The following is a 27,914-nucleotide window of genomic DNA, read 5'->3' on the forward strand; positions in this document are numbered from 1 at the left end:
CTCTCTCTCTCTGTCTCTCTCTCTCTCTCTCTCTCTCTCTCTCTGTCTGTCTCTCTCGAGTGATCTCAGAGATTCCCCTGGTGCCCCCTATTATTATCAATGCTGCACACATTATTTATAAAACAATTGGACTGCATCATATTTTTTTGGAAACCGTGATATAAAGTTCAAAGAATACCATTTTTTTTAAAACGGATATTTTTCTAGACATTATAAATGTACTTACTGTCACACTTTTGATCAAGTAAATGCATCCTCACTGGATGTAATATATAGGCCTATATAGATCTCTCAAGCTAAAACTGATTAAGATTTATCGAATTGCAAGAATGACTTCTGATCATCTTGGAAGCACCAGCTTGAATGGGCCACTCCAGAACATTGGAGTAATGAAATGAAAATTCAGCTTTGCATCACAGGACTAAATTTCACTTTGAAAAAATTATTTAAATTGAAATAATATTTCACAATATTACTGCTTTTATTGAACCAAATAAATTCAGTCTTGGTGAAATAATTCTTTCAAGAACATTTCAAAATCTTTGCAACCCCAAACTTTTGAAAGGTAGTTTATTTATAGAGATATACACATATAAACTTATGTCACTAATAAATGTGTATTTATTATATTTTTGAGGAAGTAATATTGAAAATCTTAACTTCTGGCACAAGCCAGCACAGAGAAAAATTCTTTGTACACTAATATTTGACACTTCAATTGAATTAATTCAATCTAAAACATAAAGGGAAACAAAACAGTATTTGGATGAAACAGACCCTGTTTGCTCAGAGAAAAAAATCTCAAGTTTCACAACCAATCAGGTTCCAAACCACATCCAAAGCATGAGCTGCAATCTATATTTATATATGAATATGGCCCTTCTAGCTGAAGTGGACTAACTCTGACATGAACTATGCATATATGAATGTGGTTAGTGTTGGGTTACATTATGGTACATTTGTTCCACTTTTCAAAAAGAAAGAAGTGGTTGATTTTGGATATCTGCAGCTTGTAAGATTTAAGACCAAGATGGCGCTGCGAATGGCAGCCACAGAGCTGAGCTCCACAGTTTTTCTGCTGTATTTGTTTGTTTGTTCTGTGTTTAGTCATCTTTCTTCTATTACCAGGGCCAAACTCTTTAACATTAAGCAACACATCCCAGACAACACATCCCAGGTGCAGCGGTGCTGTTCAAACGCATGTACAGACGCAGAAGAGGGAAGCACGCTGGTTAAGCTCTGCGAGCGCGGCTTTCAAACTGTCAAGCATATTTTTTGCAAATGTCCGTTCCCTTCTTAAAAAAAATGGATGAACAACTTTTCTTCACCCGCATCAACAAGGACTTTTCAAACTCTGCTGCATTGTGCTTCACTGAAACTGGCTTCATCTGTGGGGCTTCCATCCGTTCAGAGTGGAGCGCATCGCGGAGTTAACGGAGGAAAACGAGAGGCGGTGGATTGTGTTTCTTCATCAACAAAAGTTGGTTTTCACATGTAACAACGCTGAAAAAGATGTGTTCATAAAATGTGAACATTTCTACTCGCCGTGGGAGTTTTCCTCTTTAATTCTCGCGAATGTGTACGTTCTGCTTCGATTGCACTGATTGGAGTGTTTTTGAAGCTGCTGCCACTGATCTGGATGAGATCACAGATACTGTAACTTCATATATCAGTTTCTGTGAGGATATGTGCATCCCTACACAGACACTCCTGTCATTCAATAATGATAAACCATGCTTCACTGGGAAACTCAAACAGCTTTGTCATGCCAAGAAGGATGCTTACAGAAGTTGGGATAAAACTTTGTATAACCAGGCCAGAAACAGAACAAGCGCAAAAAAACAGTTTTCAGAATCAACAACTGGCTGACGGTCTGAATGGTTTTTACTGTCGGTTTGAAAAGCCCCGTCTCACACCCCGCACCTGCTCTGATCTGCACTTCACACATACACCCACCCCTCTCCCTCCCTCTCCCTCTCCTATCATTCAACCTGTGCTTAAGGTCTGTGTACAAAAAGTGAACTGGGTCTTCAGAAAAAAGAAGATTAAGAAAGCTTCCGGTTTAAAGGTCTGCGCTGACCTACTGGCCCCTATCTTTACACAGAGCTTTAACAGATTTCTGGAGCTGTGTGAAGTTCCCTGCTGCTTCAAATGCTCCACCATCATTCCAGTCCCCAAAAAAACCCCAAATCACTGGACTTCATAACTACACCCCTGTCACTCTCACGTCTGTGGTCATGAAGTCGTTTGAGAGTCTCTGTGTGGGTTGTGTTGGATGAATTGAGTCTTTGGAGTCTTGTTAAGTTTGCGTACAGAGCAGACAGGTCTGTAGATGATGCAGTCAACATGGGACTGCATTATATTCTGCAACATCTTGATTGACCTGGGACTTACGCAAGGATCTTGTTTGTAGACTTCATTTCGGCCTTCAATACCATCATGCCTGACCTTCTCTCAGACAAACTGACCCAAACTGCCCATCCCAATCTGTCAGTGGATCACCATGATGATGATGATGATGATCACCAGACAGCACTGTGGCTGCAGTAGAGTCATTCAGGTCCCTGGGCAGTGGGCACCATCTCTCAAGATCTCCGACCTCCAAGATCTCAAGAACCAGTGGCCCACTCTCTTTTTCAACTATTGCCCTCTGTTCGGCGCTACAGAGCACCAACCACCAGAACAGCTCCTTTTCACAGGCTATTTTCAACCTGAACAATTAAAACGTTCATAACTACACATTGTTCATTATAACTGACACATTTTTGCATAGCATATCTGTACATTTATTAAAACCATGTTTTTTTTTCTACATTTCTACTTCTGTATTATATTGCATTGTTTAAATTATCTTACATTAGTGTTATATTTCATCTCTATTGTGTAATTCCTATGTATATGTCTGCACTATCATGTATGTTTACATTATTGTCTGTACTTTCTTCTGCACTGGAAGCTCCCGTCGCCAAGACAAATTCATTGCGTGTGTAAACATACTTGGCAATAAAGCGCTTTCTTACTTCTGACTTGTAAACTTTCTCTCAGGTAGGTAATGCTATAGCATTCTCATTATAGGATCCTGACAGGACTCTGATCCTTTTAGTGTGATCTGTTTACAGATTATACATTGAAAGGGAAGTCTGAACTCTCATAGACCTGACTTGGTGAACTCTCTACACACACACACATTGTCCCTTTGGTTGGCTGAACAGGAGCCAGAGCTTGTCATACAGTAAAAATAGGGCTAGTCTAACAGTTTATCTTCCCATCAATCAAAAGTTTCCTACTGAGCTGTTTCTTGGCCACTGCTGTGACAGGTTTTGCCCCCAGGGCTATCGCAGGATTACCAGAAATCCTATCCACAGGTCAATGCTGTAGGGCATGAGCAACCAAAGCTGTAAATCACAACAAAAATACCACCCTGTTTGGATAGCAGATGTCTTCTAGTGTATGTACTGTTTGCATGTGTGCATTATTTGATTTATATAATGATTTGAAGAAGAAAGAAAGAAAGTGTTTTGTGTATGTGTACCACACCATGAGATGAAATTCCCTTCTGGGACAGTAAAGTATATTTTATTCAATTTGTTCATAATGTACTGGAGAATCTTGCAAGAACTCCAACCAAATAAGGAACTAAAAAGAAAAAAATCTGTTTATGTGTTGCATAAAAATTTTAGCACCATTTTTTGGGTGAGATATATTACTTTTTAATTAAATATGCTTATAAACATATTTTTTTTTAAAAAATATACAAATGTCACTAAATATATTCATAAAGTAAGAAACTACAGCACCATTAAGATTGATTGATTACTTAGTATTTATTCAGTGTTTTTGCAGATTTTATGAAGGTAAATTTAAGACTTTTTAAGACCTTTTTAAGACCAAGTAAGGAAAATGTGAGGAATAAATTGAATGGCAACACTATATGTCAATATGACCTCTACATGTAAATCTCTTAACACTGAAAGTTTAAAACTTCTAAAAGATCTCATTACTTTTTTTCTAATTTTCCAGTGCAAATGTCTAAAGATTATTTAAGCAAGATACATTTACTTGAGAAGCAAAATGACATTAAATAATAAGTTTTGTTTTATAAGAAATGAATCGAAATTGAGTTTAAAAGAAGAACAAATACCCCTTGACATGTTTGTTCTTGTTTTAAGCAAAAACTAAATTAAATTTTGATCAAATCAAATGATCAAATATGATCAATTTGCATCTTATAGGGGTCATATGACATTGCTAAAAAGAACATTATTTTGTGTATTTTGTGTAATGCAATGTGTTTATGCGGTTTAAGGTTAAAAAAAAACACATTATTTTCCACATACTGTTCATTATTGTTGCTCCTCTATGCCCCGCCTTCTGAAACGCGTCGATATTTTTCAAAGCTCATCGTTCTGAAAAGTGAGATGTACACTGATTGGCTAGCTATCCAGTGCATTGTGATTGGCCGAATACCTCAAGCGTGTGACAGAAATGTTATGCCCTTACCATACTGTGATGCCGTGTGACAGAAACAATAAAACCCATTACAAATGAGGCATTTGTTGCATCCAGTGGGGCCATAATTACTGATTATAATGACTTATACTGTCTTTTTACGCATTGCATTGCATATTGCGCTGTGTAAACATAAAACCATGTCTGCATTTGGGATCAGATAAACAACAAACAAGCGCTACTCTACACGACTCAAAACTCGCGTTTAAATTGTCAGTGGCAAATTCTTTAAATATGAAAACATACTAACAGGCTGTGAGAAGCGCCAGACTGTCCTTGCAAAGTTGAAATTGCCTTACTTTGTAGAAACAACTCTCTCGGGTTCAGGAAACAGTCCTCCGTAAAATGCACTGCACAGATCAGAATATTTGGGTTGAACTGTTCTTGAACAGTGTTGTAGATACAACTTAAGCACTGATTTCTAGTTGTGTCCTCTTTTGGAAGGCCAAACAAAGTAGTCTCAAAGAAGTCTCCACGGCATGGAGGAGGCAGCAACAATACTACAGTGAGAATAAACTTTGCGTAAACTTTTGGCCGGTGTTATGCAAATCTTCCCACACAGTAATGTAGACATGTGGGGGTGTGTTTAGGAGGGCATGGTCTTTACTTTTATAAAGAATATCTCTTTGGGTTTGAGACTTTAGTCTTTGCAATTTTAGGGATCTCATCTATGCACGAACAGCATATAACACTCCAAAGAGAAAGGAAAACTTCAAATTGCATCATATGACCCCTTTAAGTAAATGTGCCTAGATTTTAAGATGTTTAGATATTTGTACTGGAAAACAAAAACTCTGAGGCACATATTCCTTTTTTGCAGTGCATTCAACATTTAAAGCCATGAATTTATGAATTTGAAATTTTCTGCTCTGATCTAAGACATTTTAGGCCTTATTTTGTAGAAGGACAAATTAAGATTTTTATGATCAGTGGAAACCCTTATAATTTATCACAAACACTTACTATATAAAAATCACATGATCATAAAATCGCATTAATGAAAAATAGACTTAATTTTCTTTATGTAAAATATATAAATTTTTAAATCTATTTATTTTATTTTTATTTTGTATTTTTTAAATAAAAACACTTGACTAAAAGGTCATGCTCTATTGGATTTCTTTTCAAGTATGAGTTTGCTGATGTACAGAGTGTAACTCAGTGTGCAGGAGCCATACTACCAGCAGCAAGTAGGGATAGTTAATTTATATGTTAGATTTCTATTGATTTTGGGTTGAGGGATAGGAATACATATCCCATGACCTAGAGCATTTGCTGGAAACTGCTGGACAGCATGTTTCTGGTTTATAGTGAACATGATCCTGCTCAGAAAAAGAACAAAAACGAGGGAAGAAAAGTGGCACTCACTTTGTCTCCGCTGGAGTAGAAGAAGTAGCGCAGACGGACAATGTTACAGTGATCCAACTTCCTCATGATCTGTAACTCACGATTCTGACCCAAAAACAATTTATAGACAGAGAAAGAAAGAATCGTGAGAAATGACATCAGTGGTTATAAGGCTAAACCTGTCACCTCAAGATTAAACATTTCTGATGTAAGCACACAAGCAACGAAAAACAGATGCTTACCTTAAACCTTTTATCCTGCAGCACCTTCTTTATGGCCACCAGCTCACCGGTGTCGCACAGCTTCGCTTGATATACGACCCCAAATGAGCCGTTCCCGATGACCTTTGTGTCCGTGTAGCTGACCTCTTGAGGTCGGTCGGGTCCCTGACCGGGGGTCGCGGCCACTGTTGTAACTTTACTACCATCTTTATCTCCTAAAGAGAGAGAGAAAGTGCAATGTACCATGAATATTCCTTTGTAATTCACTGGTCTGTTTTACAGGGTAACGTGCTCTAGGTGTTACTATGTTCATTAGTGTATGATCCTGCGTGTATCATTCATTCACCAGAGCACATTTTCGAGTTAAACACATCCGCTTCACACCTCATCACGTTTTCACACCCTGAGCAAGTGCTTGATGACGTGAAAAACGGGAAATATAAGGACAAAATGGGAACTGTCCTCAATTATTTAGTAGAAATATATTTTTATTGTGTAGCTAGGTCTGTGGTCAAGTAATATGAAACTGACTAAATACTAAATACTTTTGTGAGTTTGAATGGTGGATAATGACTTTGTATAGATAGCAAATGGGATCAAGAATTTGCACAATGAGAATTTTAATTGGAAACTAAAGATAAGCACATCGTCTAGAGAGTGATCTAGTCCAAGCCAAAGCTGAGGTCACGGAAACTTAATGTCCAATAGGAAATAACATCAGTGAACCTTCGGTTATTCCTTTTATCAGCATAAAGTCGAGATATTTCCATTAACCTATCACATTCTCATTAGCTACACTACCGTTCAAATGTTTGGGTTGGTAAGATATTTTCATGTATTTTTAATTATGCTCACCAAGACTGCATTTATTTGATTAAAAAATGCAGTAATTTTCAGCAACATTACTCCAGTCTTCAGTGTCACATGATCCTTCAGAAATCATTCTTATATGCTGATTTGAAGCTCAAGAAATGTTTTTATTATTATTATTATTATTAATGATGAAAACAGTTGTTCTGCTGTTCTGTGGATTCTTTGATTAATAGAAAGCACTTATTTGAAATATATTTTTTGTAATGTTTAAATATAATTATTGTCACTTTAGATAAATCTAATGCTGAATAAAAATATATAAAAAAATATAAAAATATAATATGCATATATATATCTTAAAATATATTTATTTTTTTTCAAAAGGGGTTAAAGGATTGGTTGATCAGCTTTTTCCGATCAAAGGCTTGGTTGTGTTTATGAGGTGCAGTGTAACATACTCATGATTTGTTTTTTTTTTTGTTTTTTTTTTTTTTTAAAACTTTTTATTTTTTTTATTTTTTTTCTTAGTTGTTGTTTGCTTTTTCATTTATAATGTATGTTGTTTTCTTGGTTCTCTGAAGCCCCTCCCTCAGAAATAAGCAGTCAGGCTCAGATTGGTTAGCTGGCTCAGATTCGCTAACTGTCTAGTGCACGTTGTCTGGAAAGTCACGCCCACTTCTCAATACGGGTAGTTGCATGTTCCCGGAGCCAGGGTTTATGTAAATTTCAGGGTCTGTGACGTCACAAACCCAGGAAGACGCTTGTTGTAGTCCCTACCAGCCTTTTCTTTTGTAGTCTTTAAACAGCGATTTCTTTAAAAGAAAATATCTCCCTTTACATTGAACTTTGAGCATCGTAACTTTGCAGACACTGTTTATGCTCTTACAGCAACATTACACACTAACTAAAGTTAAAAGTGAAATCATAATCAACAACCCCTTTAAAAAAAAAAAATATATATATATATATATATATATATATATATATATATATATATATATATATATATATATATATATATATATATATATATATATATATATATATATATATATATATATATATATATATTTTTTTTTTATGTTATTGCTGAGTTAGACTTTCAATCAGACCCATTTCTGGAAAAAAAAAATTAAATCAAGGTAAGGGAAGCAATTGTGAATCTGTTCTTCAGTGTCTATTACAGACACTCCCTACAGAATGAAAGCACAAGGAAGGAAATATCAGATTTACCATACAGGTTTCAAAGTATAGACAGTATTATGATTCATCACAGAGCATATAAGTCAGGAATGCATCAGTGTTACAAAAATAATCTTTAAAAAAATAATGGGAATAATAAGCAGCTCGGCTTGTGTTTGCTTTCTAAATGAGTCACATAAAATTATTTTTAGTCTTTTACAGTCAACAGCCGTCACTGAACAGATCTGAATAGAACCGCTGTGAATAGATCAATGAGTAAGTGAGCTGAATTAGAGAACCGACTCATGAATGAATCGTTCAGTTTGTTTTGTGAATCAGATCAGGATCTAGGTCAAAAGAATGATTCGTTCATGAATCGAATCAAACAGATCAAGATCTCAAGTTAACAGCTTGCTCAGGTAATAATGACTTCAGTTTCAATCTGTTCCTCACGCAAAGCTAATGTACAGCTTTAGGACACTTGAAACGTGCAGGCAATCTAAGCCCAATTTAAGTGAAATGGTATAATTGTGTGAGTGCAAGTGTGTTTGGCAGGTCAGGTGAGCCGTGGAGTAAAGTGCAGACAGTGTGCACGCTCAGGACGGGGAAATGTGATGAGTCAGAGGGCGTGAGTGTGCGCACACAATCACACGATGAGCTAATAAACATCTTGGCTCGGCAGCATGGAATTTTAATTGAGGTGAACCGACTAGTCATTTAGCAATTCAGATAAACCCAGGCATTTAATATAAGACGCAGCTTAGCTTAATCTTCTCCAAAATGATTAACTCTCTCCATCCGCAATGTTAAGAACAGATGAAAATGAAACGATCACAAATAAACATGAACGGATTATGAATATCTATCAGCTCTGCAGAATTTAAACAACAATATTCTACATATCAACCCTTGCGTATTTTTTATTTTATCAAAAAGAATATTAGCTAAGATGAACGTTATAATTAACTTGACACTTACCAAAACAGGCTGTGAGGAAATGATGTTCAATGCATTCAACTGGCTGTACTAATATTAAAATCCTGAATGATACTAATGAGCCAATAATTAGTTTCTTCTTATGGCATTATAATATACAGTATGCAAAATGGATATTCATTTTGAGATTTACTAAAGATTACATTTAACAGTATTATAACATTTGTTTATTTTACACTATCATTTAAAAGTTTGGGTTCAAAAAAAATCTATTTTGTTTTTAAATAATATATGTATTACGCAAGAACGCATTCGACTGATTAAATGAAAATCTATTAAAATAGAAAACAGTTATTATAAATTGTAATATTTTACAATATTACTGTTTTTACTACGTTTGTGAGCAAATAAATGCAGCCTGGATGAGCATGAGACACTTCATTCAAAAACATCCTTCCAACTCTATTCATTTAAATGATAAAGTGAGCATTAAATGTCAGCAAAGGTAAGACTAATCTTAATGTAAAAACTGGAAAAAAGCACAGTTAAATATCCTAAATCTGCTGGTATGTGCCAACTGATAACTATTGTACCAATATGTTATTCTTTAAGCTTTCTGTCCACTGGAAATACTGAAATATTTTTATTGTTAACAATATAATAATGATCAACACCAGTACAATTGAACCGCTGAACAAACTTCTGTCCCTCGCAGGCACGTTTCATACACATTAAACAGACACCTACCCTAAGGAGGTCTATAATAGCTCTAAATAGATTTAAACCCTAATTTGATTGGACAGGTTCATGGTACGAGCTATGAAATGTAATTTGGCAGCTATGAAGAGAGGCCTGCTGCTGTTCTCTGATAAGCGTGCCTAGACATAGGCTATTTGGCGTGTGATGGTAATGAGTGCATCACATGCTCAGGTGTAGCCCCTCTATAGGACGCACCCTGTGGAGGAAGTCCCGCTGCCTCAGGCCTGGGTGTTGCTATGGCAGCAAGATGAGTCAGCTTGTAAGGCTGATGCTGGGAGTCAGCTGATCAGATCAACCACAGGACCACCGGCACATACTCTAACACACATGCATTCATTTGCAATTATATTGTTGTACATAACGTCAACAATATCTGCTTTTAAACCCTCCAAAACCTAATCCCAAGTAGAAAATAATGTAATGAAACCATTGTGCTTCCATTAAGACACCATTAGACAGACATGGTTGTTTTAAGTGCTGGTCAGAGTGCTAATCCACATGTCTGCCCCTATTGTTAAGTTGACTGTGACACTACAGACAGCTGCTGTAGGTATAGACACTTGGGAGAGAGCTAAAGTAAGAGGTGAGTCACATGCATCCCTCTGATCCTCCTTTCCTGAGGAGCACAGTGGTGAGATGCACATCATTAGTGCAGGAAATGAGTTATCCAGCTGGGCTGAGGCTCTGGAGAGAGGCCTGTCAATCAAACCATGGGGCATGGGTTCAAAGAGGGGCAAGGGACAATTTTGCAGCTCATGCAGCTCTCCAGCTAGAAAGTAAGTGAGATATCAAGTAGTGAGCTGTCCCTCAAGACATTTATGGCTTATAAATCTATACCTATTCAAGGATGTCAGAGCACTAAAACAAGCCCTGAGCTCATCATGGAACTACAAGGAATCTAACCAGCTAAAAGGGTCTCAGATTAAGCCCTTAAAGGGCTAGTTCACCCAAAAATGAAAATTGTGTCATTTTCTCACCCTCAAGTTGTTCCAAACCTGTACGAGTTTCTTTCTTCTTTTGAGTCCAAAAGAATACATTTTGAAAAATGCTGGTAACCAAACAGCTGATGGTAGCCATCGACTTCCATAGAAGAAAGAATTCATACAGGAGTGTTTTGTGTGTCCACGGGAATATTCTGATCAGAAAAAAGGGTTGTGTATACATCATATAAATGATAGACCAAACTGGACATAATATTTAATAAAATCTGTAGAAGGCATGACATTCGGGTCACGTAAACGCTTTATTCGGAATAAACGCTGGAATAAAATATCATGTGACAGCTTTTCACGTGAAGTCTTTTTCAGACTTCTTTAACCTGGAATATTTGTTTAAACTGGTTATGGTAATCAGGTCAGTGTTATTTTAGGATCAATGGGATACTATTATAGTTTTTATTTATATTTGGAATTAGTTTTAATTTTTAGATTTGCTTTCATTCTTCTTCTTTCCAGTTTAACGGTGGTTGGCATCCAGCTTATTGGTGCATTACCGACCCTTTCTGCTCTGGAGTGTGGATCAGATAATAGGTTAAAATAAAACTTAATATTCCCTTTTCCCTACTAACACTTATATAACACTCACATAAAACATACACACACAGCACACTTTAATTATCCATCAAATCCTGTTTAAGACTCCTGCTTCTCTTAAAAATGTCATATGCTTTCATTTTATATATGCTTTCATTTTCTTTTAGTCAACGTTTTAGTAATTTTGCTGTCATTTTTGTTACTATGTAGGTTTTATTAATTTTTATTTTTAGTTATTTTAGAACATCAGATTAAACAATGCGGAAAATAGCTCAAATAAAATAAGCTTTTATTATTTTATTTTATTTTATTTCAGTAAATGTTTAATTTCAAGCAACAGAAATATATATATATATATATATATATATATATATATATATATATATATATATATATATATATATATATATATATATTTTTTTTTTTTTTTTATTTATTTATTTTATTTTTTTAATGGGTTCTACATGATGCTTATATGATAATAAGTAAAAAATTCAGATTAAATTTTGACAATTCTTCTGCAAGTTAATGCAGTGATTATCTTAACCGGGGGGAAAAAAAAGGTCTGAGCACTGCAACCTCCCTGGTATAAACTCCTGAGCTGTGCAGTGTCCAAGCTGGGTGCTTACTTAGTGCACAGTGCAGCAAATGTGTTTCTCTTTCCATTGAGCAGATCTGATCATGAGAGACAGGACCTGACCCATCCCTTGAGATCCAGGCAGCAATGCAAGATTACATGACAGATGCTCACAAACTGTACATCATACACATATGCATCCCAAACAAAACCAATTGTGAAATTGTTGTTCGTCTCATAGTGTTTGCCTGAGAATTATTACGATATGAGAAACAGAGTAGACGTTGATACTTACTGCTGACTTTCATGTTGCCAAAGGCTGAAGGCTGCGGCACTGGCTTGCAGCTCTCCGCAAATGAGGTGGTCCTAGGCCGGCCTGACATCTCCAAGATGCCTCTACTCTTTAACCACGATCCTTATAGGCTCCTTTAACACAAGACTAAATATCTGGGGTCCAAGTCTGCTTTTGTTCAAGCAAATGAAGGAAAACTCCAGGATATCTCTTCTAATGCAGTGAATTCATAGGTGGTCAGCTGATTGTAGGTGAAGATATCCGTTCATTAACCATCAAATGTACCGTTTAAAAACACGTTACAAACCAAATGGTACAAATTAGTCCCCGTTTTAGACTTGCCGATGATTTTGTCCATGGAAAGACAAAATCGCATTATCTTGAACAGATACTCCGTCTATATCAGTTTACATCAGCATATCCAGAGCACAGACCTGTTATCTCGCATGCGCACAGATGGAGTCTGCCGAGATCAGATAAACTTAATGATAATTTATCTTTCACTTTATATCCTTCAGATGTTGCAGGCGTGTATCGATACAGCGGACACCGAGACTTGCCATGGCCGCATCAGTCCATGAATACTGATCTAGATCCGATAAAACGCAACTAATTCAGGCATTTTGCTTCCGAACGACTGGACGAATGTCGCTAACTCTTTTTTGAGCCCTCAAAAGACGCAAAATCCCTGATGAAGATGTTCGCTTTCGACTGACACAGCCGCTCTGGACGCCTCCTGCTAGCGATGTGAGCGAAGTGATCCGTGAAAGAATCTTTTTGAATGAATCTTTCAAAACGCTCCAAACGACTCGTTCCCGAATCGAATCGAACTGAGCTGTTCTTTATTTAGCTGATAGTAGAGTTTACGAATATTGACTAACTCATTGTAAAATACTTTAATAGACAAATTGCAGAAAAGTTGACCAGTAAAACGTAGGTCTACTGTAATTACGTTTAGGACGGCTGAATCAGCTAAAATGTAAATCAGTTACTTAGCAGGATTATTTTATGAGTTGGGTCATTGCAACAAACTGACTGAACTGGGACATTAAACTCTTTTTAATAAAACTTAATCGGAGAAAAGCATAATACACAGCAATGTGTGTTTATATGTGGCTTGATTGTAACGTTTTAGAGCCACTTCGGGACCACGTTGTCGTGACGTAATTCCGTCATGAAGTAAAGAAACCCTGAGTTGGCTCTTTGAAATGAACTGTTCAAAAGAACCGATTCTTCCCACCACTACCTCCCACCGGAACAGCGCAGTACTCCCTCTCTCATTTGCTACATTACTGCCTCTACAGTCGACTTGGAAAATAATACGTCTTTTACGTAAAGACCGATTTTCAAACGCTGAACAACGTAACTTTTAAGTGATTTCGAAATTGTGAACGCGAATTTGTTACGTACGGCCTCGAATCGCGCGGCGCGCCATGAAGAATCCGCAAAATCATTTGACTTTATAGAAATTTAATGTAAATTATAAGAAACGATCAGGAGTCTATAGTTGTTCCCTCTTGTGTCAGTTCCATAGTCTATTTACAGCTACTTACAACTTTTTGCAAAGGGTAAAAATAGATTTAATATGTTAAATATAGGTTTTGAAAAAAATATTTGTAGTGTAAAGTATTTCAAGAATTTTGATATCTCTCATACAGAACTCATACTGGTAAAACACCCATTTTTATGCCTTTATTTTATTATGATACAATACTTGTACATCATTTACAGCTACTTTTGAATTTCATGTTAGTATGATTGTATATGTAACATCAGTAATTGTTCAGATTTAAATGTATTTCTATTCATTTATTCAAATTCAATTAAAGTATTCGACTTACAGGGACGACATTATGTTTAAACTGTGAAACAAAATGCCCTTCCAAAAGTAAAAATGCCTCAGAAAATCAGTTCCAGAGGGCAAATAAGAGCACTTAAAAAAAAAAGAAAGAAAATGACAGTGTCGGTATTCATGATAATTTTACCCATAGAAAACTAATTTGATTCTCTCTTCACGCTGGTTCACGCTCTACTCTAGCTAGGCTACTGACCCCATAAAAAAAGAGAGAAAGAAAAAAAAAAGCACTGCCTTACGTACGCCATGACGTACTACGCTGCGTACGTCATGACGCCATTGCTTCTCGCGCTAGGGAAAAATGGCGGCTGTGCAAGATGGACAAATGGAGCTAGACGCAGAGAAAGAGACAAAGCCAGAGATTCTCAGCGATGGGACGTCAAACCTCTCGGGGAACACAGCGAGCGGGACGCTGTCCTCGTCGCCCCTCACCGCTGCCCCCGCCGGCGGAGCCCCGAAGATGGAGGACCAGCAAACTTTAATCGCAGTTCTGCAGTTTCTAAAGCGGAATAAACTGACGGACTCTGTGGAGATCCTGCGGCGGGAAGCCGGTTTAGGAGAAGATCAGGAGGACTCGCAGGCTACCGATGGCAGCGGAGGAGGGAAGGGAGACGTGGATGGAGGGGATGCGAACTCTCTGCTCAGCCGGGTGTCCATCACATCAGCAGCCGCCCCCCAAAGCATGCCCGTAAAAAGTGAGTGTCACCTACAACTTCTAATTCCTGATATTTATCAAATAATTGTGAATTGCACCTTTTAAATTGTTTAAACAGTACAAAGTCAGCGTCATGCCTTTCTAATGTTTTGCTCTATAGTTTGTATTGAAGGTTAGCTGCATCAACAATATAGCCCTCCAAAAATAGTCTTGCTTATGTTTCGTACATTTGAACACTGAGTTTACTGTCACTCCACATGCACTTTTTGCAGGAAGTTAATGCATAAAAAGAAAAATAGACATTGGATATAACTCTGTTACTGTAATTAATATAAATAGTGCTACATAGTATACATCACAATGTAGAATTATTATAATTAACTAAAACTGTACAAAGCATTTTCATTACTTGTCTTGAAATAAAATTAAGCAGCACAACTATTTCCAATAATGAGAATAAATCGGAATATTAGAATGATTTCTGAAGAATCATGTTACACTGAAGACTGGAGTAATGATGCTGAAAATGCAGCTTTGCATCACAGGAATAAATTACATTTTAAAATATATGAAAATAGATTATTTTTTTTTTTTAGGTGTAATAATATTTCACAGTATTAATTTTTTTTACTCATACAGGTTTGGAATAGTGGGGGGTGAGTAAATGATGACAGAATTTTCATTCTGAATGTGAACTACTCTTTTAACCATATTTTGGGGACACATTTGCACCCAAAAGTGAGCTAAACCTGACAAAATCTCCAAAAACCTCCATTTGGGGACATCCTCATTTGTAAAACTGGACTAAAAATAAAGTTTTTTTTTTTTTTTTTTTTTTTAATTGTAAAACTGCAGAAAGTTTCCTGTGAGGGCTAGGGTTGGTGAAGGGCAATAGAATATACAGTTTGTACAGTATAAAAACAATATGCCAAGTAAATGTTTGTGTGTGTGTACATATGTGTATATAAAAATATATCTTATGCCTTTGTACCGTGTAGCATCTTTTGCTGTGATTAACCTGCTTTTTCAATATGCAGTTATATCATCAATATTTCCAGGTGTGATTCACCATTGATGTTTATGTTGTCTGCTGCAGGAGCAGATGACCAGCCGGATGTCAGTGTGGTGTTATCAGCGTACAGCCAGCAGGGGGACCCCTCCCTGTATCAGGTGTACTACAGCGGCCTGAAGAACTTCATCGAGTCCGTGCTGGACTGTCACCGAGCGGAGCTGTCCCAGCTCTTCTACCCTCTGTTCGTCCACATGTACCTGGAGCTGGTCTACAACAACCATGAGAATGAAGCAAAGGCTTTCTTTGAGAAGTAAGCATCAGATCTCAGGGGATGATAGGATTATCCTCATGTAATTTGACTATAATGACCATTTTTATTCTGTAAATCTAAACATTGGACTCTTCGGTACTGTGGCTTAACCAGTTCATTTCCTGTTTGCCGACAGGTTTAGCGGTGATCAGGAGTGTTACTATCAGGATGACCTGCGCGTTCTCTGCGGCCTCACTAAGAAAGAGCACCTGAAGGGGAACGAGGTGCTGCTGGACTTCCGCACCAGCCGTTTCGTGCTGCGCATCTCCCGAGACTCGTACCAGCTGCTGAAGAGACACTTGCAGGAAAGGCATAATAACCAGATATGGAACATCATTCAGGAGCACTTGTACATCGACATCTTTGACGGCATGCCTCGCAGCAAGAGCCAGATCGACAGCATGTCCGGCAGTCTTGCGGGAGAGGGCAGACGAGAACTCAATAAAGCCAAGGTTAGATACGTTTCCGTATGGAAAACTTACACTACCGTTCAAAAGTTGGAGATTGGTGAGATTTTTTCAAATGTTTTTGAAAGAACTCTTTTATGCTCACCAGAACTGCATTTATTTGATGAAAAAGAGTGAAATATTATAATTTAAAATAACTGTTTTCCATTTTAATATATTTTATATATTTCTGTGATTAAGAGGTTTTTTTTTTGAATATTTTTTAAATTGTTATTTGTCACTTGATAGTTGAGTTTTCATTCTAATATGCTGATTTGCTGCTCAAGAAAAATTTAAAATTATTATGAGTGTTGAAAACATTTGTGCTGCTTAATAGTTTTTTTTTTTTTTTTTTTTTTTGTGGAACCCTGTGATTTTTTTTTTTTCCTCAGGAATCTTCTATAAACAGAAAGTTCAAAAGAACAGCATTTATTTGAAACAGGACTATCTTGTAACATTGTAAATGTCTTTTGATTGATTTAATGCCTTGCTGGCAGTAAAAAAATCTTTTGAAAGCTAGTGTATATAATGGATGTTTGGATACTTGATGTCACGGTGACAGAGTTTGCACTTTGAGGAAATTATAAAGAGAGGCATATCTCATAATTGCAGTCTCTTGAATTGAAATCATCTCTTATTTGAAAAAGATTGTGTTTTTGTTTCTAATGGTACCAGGTATTCCATGGACTGCTAAAGGAGCCAGAGATTGAGGTCCCGTTAGATGATGAAGATGATGAAGCAGAGAATGAAGAAGGGAAGCCCAAGAAGAAGAAAACAAAAAAGGACAGTCTGGGCTCCAAGAGTAAGAAACAAGACCCCAACGCTCCTCAACAGAACAGGTATAACAGTTTTTTAGTTTTTATTCATTAAGGACACATTAAATTGATCAAAAGTGACATTGAAGACTTTTTCATTGACAAGATTTTTCTATTCATCAAAGAATACTAAAAGAAAATGTATCATGGTTTCCATGAAATTATTAGGCAGCACGAATGTTTCAACATTTATAATAATAATAAATGTTATTTGATAATAAATCAGCATATCAGAATGATTTCTGAAGGATCATGTGACACTGAAGACTGGAGGAATGATGCTGAAAATGCAGCTTAGCATCACAGGAATAGATTACATTTTAAAATATATTACAATAGAAAACTAGACTTACTCACCCCAAACTGTTGAAAGGTAGTCTATATTGGACGTATATATATATATATATATATATATATATATATATATATATATATATATATATATATATATATATATATATATATATTTTTCATGAGAATTTAAAAATGATGCTTAGAAATGATTTGAAACTGGTATATAGTCTCATCACCTGTTATTCGTCTCCGGGGTGTTCTCTGACTGACAGGATCCCTCTGCCGGAGCTGAAGGACTCGGACAAACTGGATAAGATCATGTACATGAAGGAGAGCACCAAAAGAATCCGGCTCGGCCCCGAGAACCTGCCTTCCATTTGCTTCTATACGTTGCTCAACGCCTACCAGGTTGGCAGTGTGTTTGTTGATGGTTTAGTTTGGTGTTGCCTAACTTCACAGCTGCTGATTGCGTGTTGTCGCTCAGGGTTTGACGGCGGTAGACTTCACTGACGACTCCAGTCTGTTAGCGGGAGGGTTTGCAGACTCCACAGTCCGCGTGTGGAGCGTCACACCCAAGAAATTGCGCAAAGTCAAATCTGCAGCAGGTACGGACCTCCATAATCACTCTCACATTTGAGTGAAATCTTACAACTATAACATTCCAATAGCTATATTTCCACGATCCCGAATGTTCTGCTTCTAGACCCCAGTGTAAGCGGTGTATGATGCCTTGGATGATTTCAGTTATGCTTGTCCTATTCTCTAGATCTGAATATGATTGATAAAGAGTCTGATGACGTTCTGGAGAGGATCATGGATGAGAAGACGGCCAGTGAGTCGAAGATCCTCTACGGTCACAGTGGGCCGGTGTATGGTGTCAGCTTCAGTCCAGACAGGTATCAAATGTGTCTTCTGAGTATCTCTGAGTAATACAGGACAACAGGGGATGTGTGTACCAACCAAACAGTTAGTTTGCTATGGACTAAACCTGTTTGAAGTGATTTGATATCTTCCTGCAGTTTTGAAGCATCCTGCAGCAGCTGATCTGACAGTGTGCTTTGATATCTCTGTGTCTCTCAGGAACTATCTGTTGTCCAGTTCTGAGGACGGGACAGTCAGACTGTGGAGTCTGCTGACGTTTACGTGTCTCGTGGGGTATAAAGGACACAACTATCCAGTGTGGGACACTCAGTTCTCACCCTTTGGCTATTACTTTGTGTCAGGAGGACACGACAGAGTAGCACGGTACGGTAGAGTCTCATTATTGTAATGCTGTTATTAATAATAGTATTTATTTTTTCTGAATGTGTGTTGCGATAATATATAATAATTATATAGATATTAAATAAAAATTATATATATATAAATATATAAATATTTATATATATATATATATATATATATATATATATATATATATATATAAATTATATATATATATATAAATATTTATATATTTATATTTATATATATATATATATATATATATATATGTGTGTGTGTATGTATGTATGTATTATTAATGATAATAAATATATCTGTAAATATAATAATAATAATAAGGCTTATTTCCTTTAAGCAAAGTCTTTTTTATTTTAGTGAGAAATGTGATTATCATATAGTCTGGTTATGACGAGACCCATCTATGAATGACAAGATTTTGCAAATGTTTTCAAGACCTTAATCAAATAGGATATCTTTATTTGCTTCCCAGCCTCTGGGCGACGGATCATTACCAGCCCTTGCGGATATTTGCTGGGCATCTAGCTGACGTCACCTGCACCTGCACGCGATTCCACCCCAACTCTAACTATGTGGCCACAGGCTCGACCGACCGCACTATACGCCTCTGGGACGTCCTGAATGGAAACTGTGTCCGCATTTTCACAGGTCACAAGGTATCGAAAGCTTCCAAAGGTGACCGGAAGATATGAGCACTGCAAAGGAAATCCCATTCGTCTCATTTATGTTTGAATTTGCATAGCATCACTCCCTCTCAGTGTTATTCATGTAGCCTTACTATTATAGTATTGTATTCATAATTTAAATTAGCAGTTTTAATAATTTAGCTTTATTTTTATTTCACTTTTAGTAATTTGAGTACTTCAGCTTAAACTGATTGTATTTCAGTTTGTTGCCAAAGCAAGTTTTTCATATAATTTGTATATTTTATTTCAGCTCCTTGTCGTGTCATTTCAAACCCATCACTAACAAACCTGCTCAACCCTTCTTTTCTTATGTGCAGTTTATTACCCATTGACCATTTTTATCCTATGACCTATGCAAGTCATGTGAGTAATAGTAAAAAGTGACCATGTTTGTTTTTCAGGGGCCCATCCATTCTCTAGCATTCTCACCTAATGGAAAGTTCCTGGCATCTGGATCCACAGACGGGAGAGTTTTACTATGGGATATTGGACATGGGCTGATGATCGGAGAGCTGAAGGGTCACACAGACACAATTTATTCCCTCAAGTTCAGCAGAGACGGAGAAATCCTGGCATCAGGTCAGCACACAATCTACTGAATGGCTTTTGTTGTCTGATTGATAGCCGTTCAGTTCGGTTTAGAATTCCATGTGTTTTCCAGGTTCTATGGATAACACAGTTCGGCTGTGGAACTCCATGAAAGCTTTCGATGAAGTGGAGACGGACGACTTCACTGCAACGACGGGCCACATTCACTTGCCCGATAACTCCCAGGAGCTGCTGCTCGGGACATACCACAGCAAATCCACACCTGTCACCCACCTGCATTTCACCAGACGCAACCTGCTACTGGCCGCAGGCGCCTACAACTCCCAGTGACCTGACCGCAGAGTCCTGAGGACAATGACCTTTCATAGCTGTGTTTGTTTTTCGTGTATGGTGCATATTATTGCTCACCCTAACATGTGAAATAGGTCCAAGCAAAGTGAAAGACATCAAGCACTGAGCATACAGCAGCCACCGATACCTCTTGCATCATTCATATGCTGATCCTAGATCAGATTTTACACCTCATGCTCACGAGAAGCTTATTTCTTTTTCTCATCGACAGCATCACTGCCATGCTTTTTTTTTTCCCCAAGGCCCTTACACATCACATGCCTCGAAATGATGTGGCTGGTCTCTTTTTGTCTTTGTAAATGATAAACTCTTCCATTCTTATTCAGAAACTTGTCACTGATCTTTGAAATGTGTTGCATATGAACAGTTCATAGTTTCTGTACAAATTTTAATACGAGTTCCTAAAATTGTAAATAAAATTTTCTACACAACGTTTGTTTGGTGTAAGTGATTTTTTTTTTATTCTTTACATAGTTGAACTAGCTTCACGCACCCCTAGTTTCATCACAAAACATCCTGAAAACAGAGGAAGAAGCATTAGAACGTAACTTTAGGAAATTTAAATTTTGGTAAGAGTTAAAGTTAGGCAGCACTTACTATAAATTAACTTGATTTCACGGCCTTTTGCTTCTTGGGCTTCAATTTAAAGAAGAGGATAATGGCAGCAATACTGGCGTATGTGGCCAACACACACTAAAGTCAAGGGACAAGGAGAGTCTGGATTACTTCATTTAGTGGAAAAATACAAAGGCAATGCATACTTGAGTTTAACTGCATAAGACTGTCAGAATGTGCATGATTCGAGGGTAACTGAACTTACATTTCTCCTGCCTGTGATGGTGTATGAATTGAAGTACTTGGCGATGCCAGTGAACTGGTGGTGAGTTCCAGCGTCGTGTCCTCCCATGATTTCTGTACGCAAACGGTTAATATATGCATTTGTTAATGAAAATAAATACGTTCAAAGTTACGCAACGCTTTTCATAAATGCGTAAAGGACAACACTGCATATTGGAATAATGACAGGCTGTTTTCTCCTGAAATGTAGTTGTAGTTTAAACATGAGATTTCATAGGTATTTCCAATAATGTTTAAAGTTTAAACGATATTTAAAATTCTAAGCAGCTCAGTCAAAGCGTCTTTGTGGTAAATGCGACCTGCGGGCTTTACTGAGCAGCGTATATTCGTTTAGCAAGCAATATAAAAAAAGCATCGATTTCTAAAACACGCTGAATAAAATATATTACTATTAAAATGTGAATCATGACTTACCAAGCAAACTGGTGCCCTTCAGTGGAGAGGCCGGAAAAATGAATGATTTAAGGAAATCCCGCCTTCGTGGTGATAGCCTGAATGAACTGCATTTATTGGATTACACTAACGTCAATCATTTCTTGCACCAAAACAATAGGTTCGCAGAGACGTCGGTCTAATTTTCCCGTCATTCTATTGGTTGATACTTTTCCGTTCGGCATTATCTGATATCCCGCCTCTCAGTGTTTACGTCCGGGTCGTACAGCTCGCACTCTTCTGAGGAGCGTGAGATTTACTTGCATTGATTGAGCTCTACACAACGTTTTATAGCGTGAGTCAAATGAATTTGTTGTTACCGTTAGAGGGGTTTAATGGCAGTTGGTGTGTATTTACATGTAAGGATTACGTTGACTAAACGGTGCATTATAGTATAGTTATATATGTTGTGTTGCTAATGTGTCTCTGCCTGCAGTCTGGTAAGAACATGTAAGCAGATGTGAGACAAGACAAAGATTAATGTCTCAGAGATTCTCTGTTTTATGCGTTTATATTTAGGTACATGGTGAAGAATGGCGTCCTTGGAGGAAGATTTCCCCGTGAAGGGACAGAAGAAGACCACTGAGCCTAAAAATGTGAAGGCACATGACGTGGACAATCTTTTTGAAGTTAGATGATGATGATGATGGTGGTGGTGATGACTACAACAGTGATTTTAAAGAAGATCAATGTGCATACAGCACAACTTGCTATGCACGTGAAAGAGTGGTTACAAAGAAGAGAAAGTTTGTGCAACAGTATGAAAAGAAAAAAAAAACAATAAAAACTGGAAGAAGGGGATTTAAAACTTAATACTGCCGCCAGTGTGGAAATTCTTCATCTTCATGTATGTATATGTATAAACTCTTTTTGTTTTTAAAATATCTGGAGCCTTGATGAACACAAAGACTTGAGTCATGCTACTGATAACTTTGTGTCTGATCACTCTGGTCTCTCCGTCTAGAATCTGAAGATTGGCTCTCTGATGCTGGGCTGTGTGAAGGAAGTGTCAGACTCTGAGGCAGTGGCTGGTCTCCCAAGTGGTCTCGTTGGTTACCTGCCAATCTCCAATATTCTTAAGGAAGACCTGAAGACAGTTTGAAGGTACTGCTATATATATATTTTTTGATTAAATGTATTTTATTTAAATGGTTTTGAGTCTTGTTTCAACTTATTTAAATATTGTGGAGTTTTTTACTTTATTATTTTATTTTTATTTCATTTATTTAAATGATTTTTTGTTTTGTTTTTATTTCATTGTTAATATTATTAATTTTATATTTTAATTTATTTCAATACGATTTTAAATCATTATTTATAATTCGTTTTCTTCCCATTTATTTAAAAAAAATTTTTTTTTACATTTTTAATTAAATTATTTTGCTGTTTCATGGGACAATTATTTTACTGTGTACTTTTAATATATAGATTTAAGTAATATTTCATATAATTTTGCTCAGTTGCATGCTCATATTTGTTCATATTTTGTTTTTGTGGCTCAGTGTGAGGAATATGCTTTTCATTTGTGTTGTAGTGATAATGTCAGCTTTTTGGACTTTTGAAATTCTTTTATATGACATTTCCCAAGCATGACATTTTTAATTATGACAAAACATTGATTTTACTGTTTTGTTTTTTTTTTCCTCATAAAATATTCTCTTTTAACAGGCTCCTGCCAGTCTCTCACCCCAACTTTAAAGTTTTCCTCCCTGAACTCACCCTTCTGCCCAGGTATGAATTTCTCCAGCTCTCCATAATTTTAGATTAATGTGAGCAAGCAGCATATGGGAACAGCTGCACCAAACATTTGTGTGTGTGTGTGTGTGTGTGTGTGTGTTTTCAGTTGGTTGTTTTGCTGTACACTCTTTTTCAACTCTTCACTCTTTTCCAGAAAACTGAATAATTCTGATAAGAAGACAATTACCAAAGTGAACTACAAGCCTGGAGATGAAGTCATATGCTTTGCATCAAAGGTAACTTTTACAGTCTAAGGAACAGGAAATGTAATCTCAAACTGCATGAGCTGTTGAAGTCTTTTTCACCTTTTCTTCAGTACGTCAAAGAAGCACAATGCTTAAAAGTTCATGTGAAGCCCAACATCATGGGAGCTGTTGAACTACTAGCCATGATTAACAAACCTGGGGCGAGTCTCTGTACAACCTTGTTTTCCTTCTTTGTTATATGCAGTATTTTAAAAGTGACATGTTACAATATTGCTTTTCTAATAAAAAGTATTTCATTTATATCTAATAAACACATTACTTGGAGTCGCTTTAACGGTGGCATAAATGTATTTTAAAAGTGACATGTTACAAAAGTATTTCATTTATATCTAATAAACACGTTACTTGAAAGAGTCACTTTAACGGTGGCATAAATGTTACTTGTAAAAATCATTTTAAGTCATCCACTTATAAAATGCATGTATGTTTACATTAATTTCTGAATAAGCGAGCTGTGTTTTCATATGTGTGTTTCCACAGTGAGCTAAACACCCACAGACGCTTTTTAAAACAGGACAGACCATTTCTGCAAAGGTTGTTGGTGTTGGTACCAGCCGGCCTTTTCGTCTTTCTCTGCACTATCAGTACTGTGAGAGGAGATTTGATGTGACATCATTTTCTCCTCGTTACACCAAACGCTGAGTCACACTGCTCTTGATGTCGTGACACATATGGCGGTCGTCCCTTGAGTGTCTTAAGCATTTCCTGTGTGTCCTGTTGCTGTAGGGACGTACAAGCTGGAGCAAGGGTTGGTCACCATGGCGATGGTTTGGAAAATTGAGCCTCACATGGGACTGTTTCTCAAACTCCCATTTGGGAATTCGGGCTTTGCTTCGGTAAACAATCTCTCTGATGCATACGCAGACAACCCGCTAGAGCCCTACAAGCTGGGCCAACTAGTCCAGTGAGTCATGACCTAGTTGCAATTGTTTATGATGAATGTCTGAAAGGATTTTTCCTGCATAGAAGCTCTAAATGTGAAGTTTGTTTATGTTTGTGCATGTCTTTTGTCCAGGTGCTACGTTATCGGGGAAGAAAATTAAAATTTCAACATTTCATTACGTCCCTCCAGATATATTATAAACAAGTGTCATTTCAAGTTTAAACTGGGTTGTAGATCTGCCATCACTTTCTTCTTTGAAACATCCCATTAAATCAATCTATCTATTTATCTCTAAATTTATTAAATATAAATATATGAATATGTTATATTATGTTGATATTAAATAATAATTGAAATAAATATTAACATAAATATAAATTTAATTTATATAAGTTTTTTTTATTTTTATTTGTTTGTTTATTTTTTATTTATTAAGTTAGTTTTTGATCCTTCATGGAATGTTGAAATTAAGCTTTTGACTATAAATTGAGCCATTTAGAAAAAAAAAAAAAGTGTGAAGCAAAACATGCTTTAAACAAAATTTACTACATTGAATGTTATAAAAACCATCTGAAATGCACATTGCTGTAGTTTGTGCTCTTTCTGTCCTGAGAAACCAGCAGCAGTGTGACGTGTTGCCTGAAGTAATAAATGGGTGGTCTGTAGGTCTTTGACCCATATCATCTGTTGCTTTCTTCTCCGGATATTGAGAACATCCGGCCTGCATGTGCGTAATTGTGCAGATGATGACAATGATTTTCTGTTGGCTTATAAAATAAATTCATAAAATAAGTAAATAAAAACTTATTAAATAAGAATGTGTTGTTCTTTGATTTTTCGGTTCATCAAAAAGGATCCAAAAAAAAAAAAAAAACGCAAAGTATTGCATTTCCACAGAAATAACTGTTTTCAACAAATAAGAAATGAAGGATCATGTGACACTGAAGACAAGAGTAATTATGCTGAAAATACAGCTTTGCATCACAGGAATACATCACATTTTAAAATATACTCAAATAGAAAACAGTTACTTTAAATTGGAACAATATTTCAGTGTTTTTTACTGGATTTTTAGTCAAATAAATGCACCCTTGGTGAGCATGAGACTTTTAAATGCATAAAAAAAGGTTTTATAGTCCCAAAACTTATTTTTTTTACACTGTCTAAATGTTAATTACTAAAATTGTGTGTGTATATATATATATATATATATATATAATATATATATATATATATATATATATATATATACAGGTCCTTCTAAAAAGATTAGCATATTGTGAAAAAAGTTCATTATTTTCCATAATGTAATGATAAAAATTAAACTTTCATATATTTTAGATTTATTGCCACACACCAACTGAAATATTTCAGGTCTTTTTATTGTTTTAATACTGATGATTTTGGCATACAGCTCATGAAAACCCAAAATTCCTATCTCAAAAAATTAGCATATCATGAAAAGGTTCTCTAAACGAGCTATTAACCTAATCATCTGAATCAACTAATTAACTCTAAACACCTGCAAAAGATTCCTGAGGCTTTTAAAAACTCCCAGCCTGGTTCATTACTCAAAACCGCAATCATGGGTAAGACTGCCGACCTGACTGCTGTCCAGAAGGCCATCATTGACACCCTCAAGCGAGAGGGTAAGACACAGAAAGAAATTTCTGAACGAATAGGCTGTTCCCAGAGTGCTGTATCAAGGCACCTCAGTGGGAAGTCTGTGGGAAGGAAAAAGTGTGGCAAAAAACGCTGCACAATGAGAAGAGGTGACCGGACCCTGAGGAAGATTGTGGAGAAAGGACCGATTCCAGACCTTGGGGGACCTGCGGAAGCAGTGGACTGAGTCTGGAGTAGAAACATCCAGAGCCACCGTGCACAGGGGTGTGCTTTTGAACCAGAAACAGCGGCAGAAGCGCCTGACCTGGGCTACAGAGAAGCAGCACTGGACTGTTGCTCAGTGGTCCAAAGTACTTTTTTCGGATGAAAGCAAATTTTGCATGTCATTCGGAAATCAAGGTGCCAGAGTCTGGAGGAAGACTGGGGAGAAGGAAATGCCAAAATGCCTGAAGTCCAGTGTCAAGTACCCACAGTCAGTGATGGTCTGGGGTGCCATGTCAGCTGCTGGTGTTGGTCCACTGTGTTTTATCAAGGGCAGGGTCAATGCAGCTAGCTATCAGGAGATTTTGGAGCACTTCATGCTTCCATCTGCTGAAAAGCTTTCTGGAGATGAAGATTTCGTTTTTCAGCACCGACCTGGCACCTGCTCACAGTGCCAAAACCACTGGTAAATGGTTTACTGACCATGGTATTACTGTGCTCAATTGGCCTGCCAACTCTCCTGACCTGAACCCCATAGAGAATCTGTGGGATATTGTGAAGAGAAAGTTGAGAGACGCAAGACCCAACACTCTGGATGAGCTTAAGGCCGCTATCGAAGCATCCTGGGCCTCCATAACACCTCAGCAGTGCCACAGGCTGATTGCCTCCATGCCACGCTGCATTGAAGCAGTCATTTCTGCAAAAGGATCCCGACCAAGTATTGAGTGCATAACTGAACCTTATTATTTGAAGGTTGACTTTTTTTTGTATTAAAAACACTTTTTCTTTTATTGGTCGGATGAAATATGCTAATTTTTTGAGATAGGAATTTTGGGTTTTCATGAGCTGTATGCCAAAATCATCAGTATTAAAACAATAAAAGACCTGAAATATTTCAGTTGGTGTGCAATGAATCTAAAATATATGAAAGTTTAATTTTTATCATTACATTATGGAAAATAATGAACTTTTTCACAATATGCTATTTTTTTGAGAAGGACCTGTATATATATATAATGTGCTACAAGCCATCAGAACATTAGTGTACAATATGAAATGCCATAAAATATGGATATTTATTATATATAAATATGAATATAGAAATAAACCCTTATGTTAACTGTTCTTAATGTCAATAGTGTTAAAATAATGAAATCTGGCCACCAGTATAATGTGTATCACATGTTGTTGGATGGATGAGAACAAATCAGTTACGCCCGAATTACATTTTGTATGTTGTGTGTGTGTGTGTGTGTAGGAGGCTGAGAATCCTTATTAACAGCATGGTGAAACGCTTCAGACAGGAGAAGGCTGTATATCTGTTAGGGCAACTTCCTGCTACGACAGCACCAGAGCGACGTTGCAAATGCCCTTCTGCAGAGGGCGCTGCAGAGCCTGTCCAATGAGGAACGTGAGTGCCAGCTACACTTCAGTGTTGCTGCTACTTCCTGATGAGAGAGGTGAGTGCCAGCTACACTTCATACATGCATACTTCATTCCCACATGTATGTATGCATTGACACTCACTAGG

The 27,914-nt window shown here is 36.9% G+C and overlaps 3 protein-coding genes and 1 long non-coding RNA gene across 13 annotated transcripts; 2 read left to right on the plus strand and 2 right to left on the minus strand.

The window, feature by feature from the left end:
* Nucleotides 1–5,815: 5,815 nt before the first annotated feature.
* On the minus strand, nt 5,816–12,978 carry LOC109110577 (glycogen synthase kinase-3 beta-like). The gene is made up of 3 exons (XM_042761580.1): nt 12,172–12,978; nt 6,099–6,292; nt 5,816–5,961 (listed from the first exon to the last, which is right to left on the minus strand). Exons 1-3 carry the CDS (start codon nt 12,257–12,259, stop codon nt 5,836–5,838), a joined length of 408 nt encoding a protein of 135 aa, XP_042617514.1. The 5' UTR covers nt 12,260–12,978; the 3' UTR covers nt 5,816–5,835.
* Nucleotides 12,979–14,280: 1,302 nt separating this feature from the next.
* On the plus strand, nt 14,281–20,818 carry LOC109110123 (TAF5 RNA polymerase II, TATA box binding protein (TBP)-associated factor). Of its 2 annotated transcripts, XM_042761604.1 has the most exons (11): nt 14,281–14,718; nt 15,775–16,000; nt 16,137–16,452; nt 17,122–17,285; nt 17,828–17,963; nt 18,040–18,160; nt 18,322–18,451; nt 18,636–18,800; nt 19,270–19,453; nt 19,885–20,062; nt 20,145–20,818. In XM_042761604.1, exons 1-11 carry the CDS (start codon nt 14,325–14,327, stop codon nt 20,360–20,362), a joined length of 2,232 nt encoding a protein of 743 aa, XP_042617538.1. In that variant the 5' UTR covers nt 14,281–14,324; the 3' UTR covers nt 20,363–20,818. The 2 variants fall into 2 exon arrangements, with proteins under 2 accessions (XP_042617538.1, XP_042617548.1); XM_042761614.1 differs by lacking the exon at nt 20,145–20,818 and having other exon boundaries at nt 19,270–19,472; nt 19,885–20,056.
* A 37-nt stretch (nt 20,819–20,855) lies between these two features.
* Nucleotides 20,856–21,748, minus strand: LOC109110132 (ATP synthase membrane subunit K, mitochondrial-like). Of its 2 annotated transcripts, none has more exons than XM_019123175.2 (4): nt 21,656–21,748; nt 21,204–21,295; nt 20,981–21,076; nt 20,856–20,899 (listed from the first exon to the last, which is right to left on the minus strand). In XM_019123175.2, exons 2-3 carry the CDS (start codon nt 21,288–21,290, stop codon nt 20,987–20,989), a joined length of 177 nt encoding a protein of 58 aa, XP_018978720.1. In that variant the 5' UTR covers nt 21,291–21,295; nt 21,656–21,748; the 3' UTR covers nt 20,856–20,899; nt 20,981–20,986. The 2 variants fall into 2 exon arrangements, with proteins under 2 accessions (XP_018978720.1, XP_018978721.1); XM_019123176.2 differs by having other exon boundaries at nt 21,204–21,307; nt 21,657–21,720.
* A 92-nt stretch (nt 21,749–21,840) lies between these two features.
* Nucleotides 21,841–27,799, plus strand: LOC109110136. Of its 8 annotated transcripts, none has more exons than XR_002021187.2 (6): nt 21,841–21,968; nt 22,193–22,520; nt 22,638–22,777; nt 23,342–23,404; nt 23,565–24,580; nt 27,642–27,799. It is a non-coding gene; the product is annotated as an uncharacterized LOC109110136 (long non-coding RNA). The 8 variants fall into 8 exon arrangements; XR_006160622.1 differs by having other exon boundaries at nt 27,645–27,799; XR_002021189.2 differs by lacking the exon at nt 27,642–27,799 and adding an exon at nt 24,692–25,374.
* Nucleotides 27,800–27,914: the final 115 nt, after the last annotated feature.

This window comes from Cyprinus carpio, chromosome A1 (genome assembly GCF_018340385.1).
Source record: "Cyprinus carpio isolate SPL01 chromosome A1, ASM1834038v1, whole genome shotgun sequence".
Taxonomy (NCBI): domain Eukaryota; kingdom Metazoa; phylum Chordata; class Actinopteri; order Cypriniformes; family Cyprinidae; genus Cyprinus; species Cyprinus carpio.

Excerpts from the sequence above, each read along its gene's own strand:
- LOC109110577 (XM_042761580.1), bottom strand. The coding sequence starts at position 12,259 with ATGTCAGGCCGGCCTAGGACCACCTCATTTGCGGAGAGCTGCAAGCCA. Across the intron at positions 6,293-12,171 it reads TGGCAACATGAAAGTCAGCA|GAGATAAAGATGGTAGTAAA; the intron begins GTAAGTATCAAC and ends CTCTCTCTTTAG. Across the intron at positions 5,962-6,098 it reads TGCAGGATAAAAGGTTTAAG|AATCGTGAGTTACAGATCAT; the intron begins GTAAGCATCTGT and ends TTTTTGGGTCAG.
- LOC109110123 (XM_042761604.1), top strand. The coding sequence starts at position 14,325 with ATGGCGGCTGTGCAAGATGGACAAATGGAGCTAGACGCAGAGAAAGAG. Across the intron at positions 16,453-17,121 it reads GAGAACTCAATAAAGCCAAG|GTATTCCATGGACTGCTAAA; the intron begins GTTAGATACGTT and ends TAATGGTACCAG. Across the intron at positions 19,454-19,884 it reads GCATTTTCACAGGTCACAAG|GGGCCCATCCATTCTCTAGC; the intron begins GTATCGAAAGCT and ends TTTGTTTTTCAG.
- LOC109110132 (XM_019123175.2), bottom strand. The coding sequence starts at position 21,290 with ATGGGAGGACACGACGCTGGAACTCACCACCAGTTCACTGGCATCGCC. Across the intron at positions 21,077-21,203 it reads CCATCACAGGCAGGAGAAAT|TGTGTGTTGGCCACATACGC; the intron begins GTAAGTTCAGTT and ends CCTTGACTTTAG.